The sequence below is a fragment of the Colletotrichum fructicola genome (genome assembly GCF_000319635.2).
Source record: "Colletotrichum fructicola Nara gc5 chromosome Unknown KSG_Nara_v1_contig06, whole genome shotgun sequence".
Lineage (NCBI taxonomy): Eukaryota > Fungi > Ascomycota > Sordariomycetes > Glomerellales > Glomerellaceae > Colletotrichum > Colletotrichum fructicola.
In genome coordinates, this window is record NW_027094056.1 from 4,359,969 (window position 1) to 4,372,613 (window position 12,645).

Here is a 12,645-nt window from a genome sequence, read left to right on the forward strand (position 1 = left end):
AGTGCGGTATGGTAACTGTATCTGCCGTGGTGTTTTTTATCTCCCTAATGTCATCGCCCTCGTCGTTGTCGTTCTCGATCGATATCTCTACTAGCCAGCTAATCTTACTGAGATTTAATGAGTTTTACGATTTCATAAAATAAATGGCGATGCGCACAATGGTTTTGTGATCAAAGATACGTACCAGGCGGCTGACTTAGAGTTCTGGCGACAGCTACAGGGCAAACCCGCGGGGTACCTTACTACCTCCTGTCAGTGGTGGCAGGCCGTTGCGGTTACGTGCAGCAGCTCCAGTCACCATCCAGGTCAGCCAATGGGAGAAGCTACAGCGCCCCCACCAGCGCTGGTCTAGCCCCCGCGTCCGAACGTTCAGCGGATGTTTCTCTCCGCGACAGGCACTAACGACGGGACGCCAATGGCACAGGGATCCATTGCGAAGCCGTGTCGTCATGGAACATCGACTGACCTCATCCGACCTCAGCTCTCACCTTACGGATACGTAGCCCGCGCACGCCTTCGATGGCCCAGGGCGAACGCCGATGGCGAGGGGAAGCTACAAGAAGTGCCATGAGCTCCTGCTTTCGCCAATGCGTCCAACATGCGACCTGCCGCACGCTCGCCTGCCTCAATTGGCGCCCTTAGACAGCGATGAGATCATCTCTTCCGTGCCGCCTCCGCCTCGCGGCCAGATATAATTGCAACATCAACAACCTCACCCCATCCTCTTCGTTGTCCTTTTCCACATCCATCACCACTTGTGATACCTTGAAATATTCGAGAAAAGCACCGCGCAACGCAGCACTTCGCCCAAACCCACTCCAGCACAACCAAACCAGAATGTCGTCTCAAAAGACCGCCGGCCCAGAGGGCAACGACCTCTTCACTCGCAGGCACCTCTTCGACCTCACCGGCAAAGTCGCCCTCGTCACCGGCGGCGGCACCGGCATCGGTCTGATGGCAACACAGGCCCTCGCCGCCAACGGCGCAAAAGTTTACATCACCTCCCGCAACCGCGAGAAGCTCACCAACACCGTCGAGACCTACGGCAAGAACATCGCCGGCCAGATCATTCCCATCCAGGCCGACGTCACCAAGAAGGACGACATTGAGATGCTCGTCCAGGAAATCACGTCCCGCGAAAAGGTTCTCGATATCCTCGTCAACAACGCCGGCGTCTCCAGCTCCCCAGTCGAGGTCGAGAGCGACGACGCCCACGATATGAAGAAGTCCCTCTTCGAGAGCGACAAGGCCAACTTTGAGGACTGGACCGAGGTCTACAAGACCAACGTCGCGGCCGTCTACTACGTCGCCGCCTCCTTCCTGCCCCTGCTGCAGAAGGCCACAGAGGTGCAGCAGGGCTGGTCCTCCACCATCATCAACATCAGCAGCATCAGCGGCATGATCAAGAAGTCGCAGCACCACTTCTCCTACAACGCATCCAAGGCCGCCACCATCCACGTCAACCGCATGCTCGCCGAGGAGGTGGCCTCCAACGGCCTCAAGATCCGCATCAACAGCATCGCACCGGGCGTTTTTCCCTCGGAGATGACCACCAAGAAGCCATCCGACGATCAGCAGAAGAGCGAGATCCCCAAGGAGAAGTACGCGGAGAAGGTGCCGGCGCAACGCCCGGGCAAGGATGAGGATATGGCGGCTACCGTGCTGTACTTTGCGTGCAATCAGTACCTGAACGGACAAACGCTTGCTGTGGATGGAGGATATACCCTGGCTGCTGGTTTGTGATGAGAACAATCTATTTGGAGTGTGGCGTGGTTTGAAATCGGCCCGGCTGGATGAAATTAGCATGTAGAAGGCGGAATCAAAAGCGGCTTTTGCGATTGAAAGAAACAAGATTCTCACAAACTGCATCTGTTTTTCCAGAGAAATCCGCCCAAACTCCGCGCGGACTTGAGTCATCTAACAGATGGAACTTTGGTTGTCTAGCAGATGGCTAGATAGCAAGCTGACAGGGGATAGCTGCAGAAAGTCATGCAAGGTAAGCACGCTTGTTGGATCTAACCTGGCACTTTTGTCTAGATTGGCGGGGTTTGGCTGGCGCGTCGCTCTCTCAACCAACAATCTGATCTGTATGATGGGAATCGACGGTGTCCGCAATCTGGTGGAGATTGTCATTAAAGGAAAGGTGCTGTCGCGATGCACACAGAAATGGGTCTTTATCTTCCGCCTTCCCCTCCCTGTTTCTCACAGATTACTGAATGAGCCGTCTCTCACTATCAACACTTTTCAATCCATAGCACCGTCTACATAAACGAGCCCTCGGCAACATGGTGCTCGCCTCTCTGCGCAACTTGCGCTCGCAGTGGTTTCCGCCAGCGCCCACGTTCACCGAGGACAATGTTCCGCCGCAAGATGGCCGCGTCTTCATCGTCACCGGGGGCAACGCGGGTGTCGGCTTCGAACTTGTGAAGATGCTCTACACCACGGGCGCCACCATCTACATGGCGTCAAGATCCAAGGTTGGCCTCGACACCCAAATCAGAGGTCTCATCGGCATCTGCTCGTCGCATTATCAACTCCCGCTCCATCGTTCTTGACATTAACCGCCCACAACAGGAACGAGCCGAAAAGGCCATCGAGACAATCACCACCGCCGCCCCAGCCCCCGAAAACCCCGGACGCATCAAGATCCTCCTCTTCGACCTCAACGACCTCGAAAGCGTAAAGTCCGCCGCCGCATCCTTCGCACAGCAGGAATCAAAGCTCGACGTCCTCTGGAACAACGCCGGCACCGGCGGCTACGGCGTCAAACCCGGCGCGACAACAGTACAAGGCTTCCAGGCCATGGTCGGCATGCACTGCATCGCCGCACAACTCTTCACGCACCTCCTCATCCCCCACCTCCGCGCAGCCGCCACAACTGCCCCCAAGGGCTCGGTGCGCGTAGTCTGGACGTCCAGCTTCCTCGGCGAAGGCGGCACGCCCACCAACGGCACCGACTTCGCCACCCTGGAAACAGGCACCCCGGACCTCGTGCAGAACTACGCCGTCTCGAAGCTCGGGAACTGGATGCTGGGCCGCGAGATGGCGGTGCGGTACAGGGCCGACGGCATCGTTAGCGTGGCGCAGAATCCGGGGAACATCAGGGCGGGGTCGTACGCGGGGACGCCGGGGTGGGTCATGATGCTGATCGGGCCGTTGATGTACGAGACGAAGCTGGGCGGATGTACGGAGCTATATGCCGGGTTGTCGCCGGAGGTGTCGCTGGAGATGTCGGGGTGTTATGTCATTCCGTTTGGCCGGATTCGGGCGGATGAGGATTGTCCGAGGAAGGATCTTCTCAACGCTATGAAATTTGAGGCTGAGGGCGGGTTGGGGTATGCTGCGAGGTTTTGGGACTGGTGTGAGGAGCAGTGGAGGCCGTTTGTTTAGGCTGGTCGCTGCTTTACGAGCCTGGCTGTTGGGAATGGTCAGCATTGCGGTCATCGACGGCATTGATATGGATGAACATGACAGAGAGGACATCTAGCCTTGGCCTCTTCGCATCTTTCCTTCTCTTCATTGGAGCATTCTGAGTTTTGACAGCTGAGGCCATCTCCATCTCTGGCTTCAAATCACCTCTCTGATTAGGAACGCATATGCAACGACCCCGCCGAATACCCTGAGTTATGAACGGCACAGGATGGGCAAAGGCAGGGCGAACTCATTATCAATTTCATTGACATTTTAATTTGGAAAGGGTCGCGTGGTCTTGCTTCATCACACTCGTCCTTCTTTGCTTCTAACTTTGCCTGTGGCCATACCTTTTTGACTGTTATTTGACAGGAACCGGACGAATCATCGCTTCTACATATTCCTTACGTTGCTCGACTGCAAAATGCCACAAATCAGTCTCCAGTATCCCGAAGCAGCTCATCTTGTTGGTCATCGTCTCCTACGACTCGACTAATTCGTTCCAGTGGCAGCTCACTGTCGTTTTCAGAGCCACAAAGGAAATGTGAGCACGCCGCCCAAAGACTGTGTAAGAAGCGAATTAGGTTTCATCAACAGCCCAATCTATACTCAGGGCCCCCAAAACTGAGTACCATTAAGCCGGATTTCATCAACTCACCCACGAATTAGACTTCTGTTCAACAGGGGTTCCCCTCCTAAATAACAGCGCCCAAGTTTGGGGGCATGGACAACAACTTTACTCGGGCCGGTTGACAGGATGCCAAGTCCAATATTGCCGTTAAATTCAACAGCGCAGTACCCAAGAAACGACGGCATCCCGCATGCCGCACAAGCTTTACCTAGGTGAACATAGCCTTCAGTGCATTAATCAGTTGACAATAACCATAGGAGAGCTATACCGCCTGATCCGTCTCGTTCAGCTGCCAAGCTGGCCAAGAAAACAACAGAGTCACGACAAATTCAACGAAAACAACAAAAGGAGCATCTTGGCGGCCGGTTCATTGCGTTGAGGCAGTACAGGAAGCAGTACCCGCCCCCATCGAAAGTGAGGCGGATCTGCCTCACACAAATTGAGCGAGTTAATCATCGTGATGAACCAAATCCTTCCGAAATAAGAGAGGCCCCCAACCTGTTGAGCCGTGGCACCGTCTGAACAAAGCCCTTGTTTCCGATCATTCAAGTCTAAAAAAGTCGCCGGGTCGATTAAGAGAAAAGGGAAAAAACACTTCAGATGAAGCTCCTTGCTCGAGTCACGTTTCTTGGCATGACAACTCAATTACAGCGAACAAAAAAAGAACAGTGGCTCTCCAAGTGTGGCTGACGCGGTCCCGCTCGCAGGGATAACTTGCAAGATCCGAGAGCCTCATTGGCCGATCAAGTCAAGATCCCTTCGCACGGCCCGAGGGGGACTGCTAGGTTTGGGATGAACTGCAAAAGTGTAATAGATTGCCGGCGCACCCCCCCAGCCCTGCGGTCGATCTTCAATGCGGTGGTTTAATGTACGGTCCCGTACCTCCTTAATCTTCCCACGCGTGACGCTTGTGCTCGTTTTCGCGCCCAGACGGCGTTCCCCGGGGGGAAAGGGCGGACAAAAAAAAAGTTTTGACATTAATGATCGACGCTCTCATATGAGCGCTGCCGTCCATGCCGCCGCGATTTGATCGGTCTTGGCGCCAAGTCAGCGCCTTCTATCGGCGAATGCGTGGTCTCGGCGCTCCCGTGCAGAGTATCGAACATCGTGATGGTTGGGATTTTGTAGTATAAATGGTCGCTTGCCATCGCGCCATCGATATCTTGCAATTCACCACTCCAAACCAACACATTCTTTACTCAACCAATTACACTCATTACACCCAACTACTCGACACATTCTTTTGACTTTAAACAACAAGATCATCGCAACGATGCATGCCTCTCAGTTGTTCTCCGCCATCACTCTGGCTTCCCTTGCCGCCTTTGGCAGCGCGAGCCCCATTGCCATGGCCGAGGGTGAAGCCTCCGGCCTCGTCACCCGCCAGGACAGCTGCAACGCCGCCCCAGTCAGCGCCGAATACGACTTCTCGTACTACACCTTCCACATCGACGCCAATGTCCAGCAGCGCGCTAAGGCCGCGGGACTCACCAAGATCGGCGTCCTGCAGAAGTGCGACTCCAACGGCGGCATCTTCGGCAGTAAGTTTTGGCCCCAAGCTTTGAACAGTGATATCGCAGAGAACTAACAGCGAACCAGGCCAACCGAAGAACACGGAGAACTGGGCCTACGCACCCCTGGACAAGTTCGGCCCCGATCAGAAGTACAAGATCAAGGTCAACCGCTGCAAGAAGGACTACGACCGCCACGTCTGGAAGTACCAGGTCTGGCTCTGCAACGAGAACAACTGGTGCGGCACGACCAACTGCGGTCTGGACCGTGACATCTGCCCGACGCAGAAGACCAAGTCGGTGGACTTGGTTGACAACGAGGCCTGGCTTTGCTCTGCTTAGAGGAGCGGCGAGAGGCGCGAGGTGTAAGATATTTCGGGGGAAGGCTTTTGGTTTCTCTATACCTAGATGTGCATGAGCAATCAGCTTAGAATGAGTTATGACCAATCCATTTTTTTTATCGTAAATGTCGTCTCTGTCATTTTTGTCGCCTCTGCCGTCTTCGTATTCATCGCGGTTAGGCTATTCGTCTCAACAATTAGAAGTGTCTCCCTGACTACACGGTGTGTTGCGCCCGTTAGAGTCCAAGGCTGTTTGTGAACAATACATTCGAACGCAACTTGCCCCCCTACCTTATGGATTTCCTTTATGGGATTCATATCGTTAATATCGTCGTTATCGTTGTTGGTTGGTATCATTATTTATAGTTTACTCAGCTTTTATTATCCAGCTGTCAATATCCTCCCGAACAGCAAAAATCAATACTTGATGATGACATTGGATACATAAATACACAAACACAATCTCGTCTTAATTGTGTGAGCCGGATCATTTTTACCGACCTTGACTGTTCGTGTGTCCTCCATTATCCTTATAGCCCGTACGGCCCCTAGGCCCTACCCAGCTGGATGACAGACCGAAGTCTATCCTACACCTACCTATTCAAGGTACTCAGGTGCCTGACGTACCTTTCGGACTTGATGTCGCCCATAACTCTTCGGCACGGTGCACTCGTACTTCGGAGAATCGACTACGCAAATATCAATATGCAGTATGCTTTCTCCGTTCCCGATTCCTTCATCTACTTATTAGTATTCAAGCACCTACCCTCTATTGCATGACGTAGGCTCGATGTTTGTCGCACGCAAAAATTTCAAGCCACAGCCAGAATTTCCCACACCACTATTCGATCGATCAATAACTCGGGGTCCTAGCAAAGAAGTCGCTCTTCAGAAACGTCGACAGCATCGCAAAGCCGGTTCTCCCACCCGCGATACGACTTCGTCAACATAACGCCCGCTTGTTGATCGTCGGAATCCAAGCCACCATGGCCCCCCTTCATGGCATTGAGAGAGGATTCGGCTGATACGTTGCGGGAGCGGAGCTGACACTCTTCCCTACGGACAAGATCACATGTGCCTACGGGCTCAATCACTTTCCATGGCCGTTTTCAACAAAATCAGGCCGGCGAGGAAAACCCGTCCCAAAATGGCTTCACATCTACCCCAGTTCATTTGACCCAAAAGCCAATCCCCGCGCCGACCAAAAGCTTCGCCTTTCGATACTCTAAACCCTCCCCGGCGGCTTCAACAAGGACCCTCGAGTTCTTCTTTGTAAGGTTTTGGGAGCCCCTTTTCAAAAGACTCCGCTATTCACCCCTTTGGGGATCGGCGATGGAATTGTGATCAAAGTGTTCGATTACGAATGCTACCCCCAAAAGATCACCCCCTACCCGCCGGAAGTCGTCGCCGACCAAGATCTCAGTCGCGAGGCGACGGCCTTGTCATACATGCATAAAGTCGGAAGAGACGAGAGAAGCAAAGAGTTACCTTCAGTCATGCAACTGACCGGTGGTTCGCGCCTTGCCCCAGAATATCACGGCACCTAGGGAGTTGAGCTGGATGGCAGGGTTAGGTCCGCTGGCGCCGTCGCTATGGAATTCATCGACGGCGTTTCTATAGAGGACCTCTGCGAACGCGAGGCCGGATCCGACCGTTTGTACCCCTATCCCGACCCGCAGCCTCTTTACGACACCGACGATGAGTCTTCAGAGCACGGCATCCTCGACATGAGTGATGAATCCCGTTTGAAGATTTTGGCTTACATTCTTGGGTGTTTCGTGTGGGGCTTCCGACGTGGAATCAAGTATGAGGACTATTACCTTAAAGACTTTATTATCACCAATTTTCGGAAAGGAAAGAAAGCGTGGCGGCCCCACGTTGTTAAAGTCAACCATAGCCATTGCCGAGTGTGGCAGGCCACATACAAAGGGAAAAGTCCCCCGAGACAGCACAAAAGCGACAACCAGCGACTACCTCGTCCTGTCCACCCTGCCGACTATTTCACTATGCGAGATCTCTGCGATTTCGCAGGTTGGTTTCCTTACAATGGTGGCGTGACGAAGCCAAATTTGAGGCGTGGCTCCTGGAAGCGTTTGGGCCAAAGATTGAGTACGACGGCCACCAATTCCGGCGTTTTTCTTTGTATGCCGACTTGGAAGTGAAGGAGAGAATGGATGCCTCTCAGTCGTTGCCGTTCGCCAATGAGGACTCAGTCCAGGGGCTGTTCTAGAAGGTCGGACCTCGAGACTGAGACAGCGAGTTGGCAGAAGAGCTGGCGCACGACAATGTCGACACTCTGGTCAGGTAATTCGACCTTAACACTTTATTCTAGACGGCCAAGAAGGCCAGCTTTCCAGATTTCACACGAAAATTAGACACGTCGATTAGAAATACGCGAGATGCTTCACATAAATCGGAAGCAAATCTATAGGGCGGGGCGTGACGCTCGCCTTGCGGCGGAGGAGACCGGATCGTCGTCGAATTACATCCTTTGCCTCGGGCCCGACGTCAAAGCGGACTTCTCGAGGAGACGGGGAACGCTATTTCGACTTCTCCGAAGGATCTCGTAGGTCGACGTTACCCTCAGAGGGGAGGTATTGAAACACTTTACCCCATTCCCGGGAGCTACCTCATACTCGTTCGAGGATCCGTGATTGGCATGGTTTGCCACGAGAATATGTGGCCAGTCCTCGACGCCGATATAAAGTTCATCAGATGGCAGCTCTTGATGACAGCCTCCAAAGTGGAGGCTTGGCTCCGAAGGTCTGAGTTGGAAGCACGAAGCATCGGAGCCGTTGACAAGCTGTTGATGTAACTTCTCTACCTGAACGGAAACGGCAACAACCTGCCCCGGGCTCTGGTTGTCGAAATCGGGCTCCAAATCGCATTCGAGATGCATAAGCTAGTTTTCCCAATATTCGAAGTCCAGCTAGACAATTTCATACACATCAACATAGACCCAAAGATCCGCAACGATAGCCGCCGCAGATAACGGCTACCTCGGTCCAGACCAGAATCAAGGTCGAGTGTATTACGAGTACGGATTGAAAACAAATATGAGGACCAAAACGATATCTCTCCGACTTGGAGATTAGACTCTATTCCCGGCGTATGCAGGAGAAAGTCGGGCCCGCACTCAGAAAGGAAGCATTGGGATACTATCTTGATGACCAACAACATCAACTACAGCTAGAAGCTCTGCTTGTTGACGTAATCCATCACGATGACCTCCTCCGTCCGCGCCGCCTGTTCCAGGCTCATCTGGTCCCAGGGCAAACAGAACGAACAAATCAGCAGATGATATCGTGAAATACCAGAAGAGTGTGTTCAAAGCAAGGCGGTGGTTGGAGGAGGAGAACGCGGCGTCTGAGAGCCAAGAAGCGGCCAGTGGCGAAAACGAACACCGAGACTGCATGGAACGAGTCCGCGAGAGGGCTGAGTAAGGGAATGGCAACCAGTCCGACGAGGTTCCTGCCTTGTCCGAGAGCGTCTTCGTTTACGGAGACGACGGAATCAGAAACTCGTTTTCAACCCTTCTAATCGGATGTTTACTTGTCAGCATAACAGTGATGCCATCAGGTAGGCCAAAAAAGAGTGCTAACAACCAAAGGATTGCAATTCGCTTCTCAGACTTGTCCAAATGATGCTTTGTCACCGAAGTTGAAAAAGGAAAACAGAGGGCGCAGAGGAGCTCTGATCGAATTGAATATCGCCTTATTTTCTGCAAAATATAGCTCAAAACGGACTTCAAAAAGGAAAAGTGCTGCAATTCTGTTCTTTGCTAGGTAGCTGAACAAGTCGAGTCACATCGCTGCGCAAGTCTACATTGAAGCCGGGCGTCTTTTTGATGACTGAAGTACTTCCTGAACCCGAAACCTCTTTGTCTTGACCACCTTGGGTTTTCCCCAGCAGCATGTGCACGGCGCCTTTCTTAATACAATCTCCATCTTTCTACCATATTCTCTCATAAACACGCGCCGAAGAAAAAGAAGAAAACTCTGAAGAGCAAGTGCTGGTAAAAGCTGCCTCTCTCCCTACCGCCGTAGCAATCTTTACGTCGCTTGCCCCCCCCCCCCCCCCCCCCCCCCCCCCCTCTTGAAAACCATATTTCACTCCACAATGCGGTTCGTCCACCTAGCCACATGCATTGTTCTCTTCTCAAAGATTCTCATCCTTTTGCACAAAGATCGGAATCTTTCCCTGCGCACATCTTCTGCCACTCTTCGTCCCGTCAACCCCAGCCTTCCTCTCCGCGCCTTGCTGCAAATCATCATGTCTTCTCTTCAGGACACCCAGTTTGAGGTACCGTCGTACGCGGTGGGCAAGGAGTTGGCGCTATCCCTTCACATAAAGATCACACCTCCGTATGGGCTCAGCCACTTCCCATGGCCCTGGAAAAGTCAACCACCTGGAAAAGTCAACCACGTATCGAAACTCCAATCCCTTATTCGGTCCGGACATATCCCAGCGGCTTTGATCCTTCAAGAACGGCCCCCGCAAACGAACGACTACATCTTTCCGTCCTCGAGACACTTTCAGGGGGGTTTGAGAAAGGACCTCAAGTTGTTCTGTGCGGGGTTATACAAGCCCCATCCCAGCCTACGCCATATCATGCCCCTCTCGCCACCGGAATGAAGATTGTCATTAAGATCTTCGACCACGAATACTACCCGCACAAAGTTACTTTCCCCGGATCTTACACCCATTACCAGCTAGCCGACCAACATCTGAGCCGAGAGGCATCTGCTTTGCGCTATATGCACAGAGCTGGGAGGGATGAGAATGGGAATGAGCTCCCCGGGAAGCTCCGACTCACTGGCGGGCACAATCTCACACCTGAGTATTATGGTACCTGGGCAATCGCTCTAAGCTCCGAGGATGAATGGCGATACGCCGGTGCTGTGGCTATGGAGTACATCGATGGAGTTTCCATGGAAGACCTCTGCACACGCGAAGATGAGGACTCTATGCGCGTCTATCCTATGGCCGAGCCACAGCCCTTATACGATGCTGACGACGAGAACGAGACACATGGCTACCTTGACATGGGTGAGAATAGTCGCCTGAAAGTCCTCGCCGACATCCTCGGCGGGTTGGTGGAGGGCTACAGCTTCGGGATTAACCAAGGAGAATACGAGCTTGGTGATTTCATGATTACCTATCTGTCTCACGGAAAGAAGCTACGAGCCCCAAGAGTGGTCAAGCTGAATTACAAGTTCTGCCAAGTGTGGTGTATGACCCGCATGGCAAAGATTCAGCGCCGGAGCGACAATGAACAGCTTCCGTACCCCGTCCATCCAGCCGACCACTTCACTCTTCGCGAACTCGTCGACTTTTGTGGCTGGTGGCCGTTTGAGTGGTGGCACGACGAGTCACAATTTTACGCGTGGCTTGTGAAGGAATTTGGACCGATGGAAGAAGGCGTCGCGCCCTGGCATCTCTCTCTGTACGCCACTTTGGAGACAGAGAGGAGAAAGAGTGCGGCGCAAGAATTGCCGTTCGCGAGTGAGGATTCAATCGAGGATCTGTCCTAGCAGGAGATCCCTCGCATCCCAATTACGAACGCCGAGCTCGAAGTCATCGTCACACGGAGCGAAGCCGCCTTGGTCGAGAAAGCATTCAACCACGCCCGCGAAGCCAACCCAGTCCAAGTCCCAGATCATGCCAGAAAGATGTGTTACTTAATTAGCGCTAGATAGTCAGGTTTGCTGACTGCCAGAGAGCTGGTGAAGAAGAAGCTTGCCGCGGAAGAGCAGTTGATCAGGGCGCAGCCTGGGCTGACGACGGCCAAGGCAGAGCAGCGACTCAATAGGCCTGATTTGGAAGTAGAAATCAAGAGCGAGCTCGACGCGTTGGTTTCGGAAGCTTACTTCAAAGAGCTACTTGACTCTGACGAGGAGAAGGGTTTGTCCGGTACCCGTAGAAGAGCCTTTGCAGGCATGCATCTGCATTAACCAAAAAGCAGTGATGCGAGAGCGGGAGAAAATGGAGAGGATGATGACCGAGTATTTAAGGGGCAGAGGACCTCGAGAGGGCGTTCTCATCATGTCAGATTTGAATTTACCCGATCTAAATTTTGGATTTTTGTATCCTTTACAAATGGCATCGCGACACAAGAGATAGATCAAACACGAAAGACATCATCAACTCCCCCCTAACCCCGCGGGAAAAGGTACAGAAGGACGGTTGGGCCCAAGTGCCTTTCTTTATGTCCGCCGATTCGGAGCCAGAAAGGACAGAAAAAAGGACAGAAGTAATGCCGTACGGCAACGAGGACATCATCAATGAATCCTAATCGATTCGATTACATGTAACAAACACGTCGATGCCGGGCCCCAGCGTCTTATTAACGCAAGTCGGTACATAACAGGGAGGGGGACATGTTCTCATGGGAAAGGAGGCGTTGATCTCAATGATGGCAAGAACGACGAGGGCAAGACCGACGAGACTAAGCCACTCAACAAGTCGAAGACTTCACCCTACGTGCCCAATTGCTCCAAGTCAACCACAGCATTCACAGCCCCGGGCCAACCTCAAGTCAGACAGAAAGTGAAGAAGGAAGCATGGACTTTGCAGGCACTTGCAAGTAGCAGCATTGTGTCAGACTCATTCTCTTAGGTGTATGTGAGCCACCGTTGCCGATAGGCAATCGGGTGAGGCGGCTGCCTGGTTTGGGGTTTACACCTATATTTTCATTTTAAACCCCGAATTTTGCGTGTAAAGACTCGGAATATGCCACATACCATGACTG

At 52.8% G+C, this 12,645-nt stretch overlaps 4 protein-coding genes across 4 annotated transcripts; all 4 read left to right on the forward strand.

The window, feature by feature from the left end:
• Positions 1-837: 837 nt before the first annotated feature.
• On the forward strand, positions 838-1,743 carry rhlG-1 (Rhamnolipids biosynthesis 3-oxoacyl-[acyl-carrier-protein] reductase; the record flags this gene model as incomplete). The annotated part of the gene is made up of 1 exon (XM_032032641.1): positions 838-1,743. The coding sequence occupies one exon, from the start codon at positions 838-840 to the stop codon at positions 1,741-1,743; it is 906 nt and encodes a 301-aa protein (XP_031887954.1).
• Positions 1,744-2,285: 542 nt separating this feature from the next.
• On the forward strand, positions 2,286-3,487 carry CGGC5_v011490 (putative oxidoreductase; the record flags this gene model as incomplete). Its single annotated transcript, XM_032032640.2, has 3 exons — positions 2,286-2,477; positions 2,575-3,335; positions 3,391-3,487. The coding sequence occupies 3 exons, from the start codon at positions 2,286-2,288 to the stop codon at positions 3,485-3,487; spliced, it is 1,050 nt and encodes a 349-aa protein (XP_031887955.2).
• A 1,828-nt stretch (positions 3,488-5,315) lies between these two features.
• On the forward strand, positions 5,316-5,895 carry CGGC5_v011491 (uncharacterized protein; the record flags this gene model as incomplete). The annotated part of the gene is made up of 2 exons (XM_032032639.1): positions 5,316-5,583; positions 5,642-5,895. The coding sequence occupies 2 exons, from the start codon at positions 5,316-5,318 to the stop codon at positions 5,893-5,895; spliced, it is 522 nt and encodes a 173-aa protein (XP_031887952.1).
• Positions 5,896-10,525: 4,630 nt separating this feature from the next.
• CGGC5_v011492 (uncharacterized protein) lies at positions 10,526-11,428 on the forward strand (the record flags this gene model as incomplete). Its single annotated transcript, XM_032032638.1, has 1 exon — positions 10,526-11,428. The coding sequence occupies one exon, from the start codon at positions 10,526-10,528 to the stop codon at positions 11,426-11,428; it is 903 nt and encodes a 300-aa protein (XP_031887953.1).
• Positions 11,429-12,645: the final 1,217 nt, after the last annotated feature.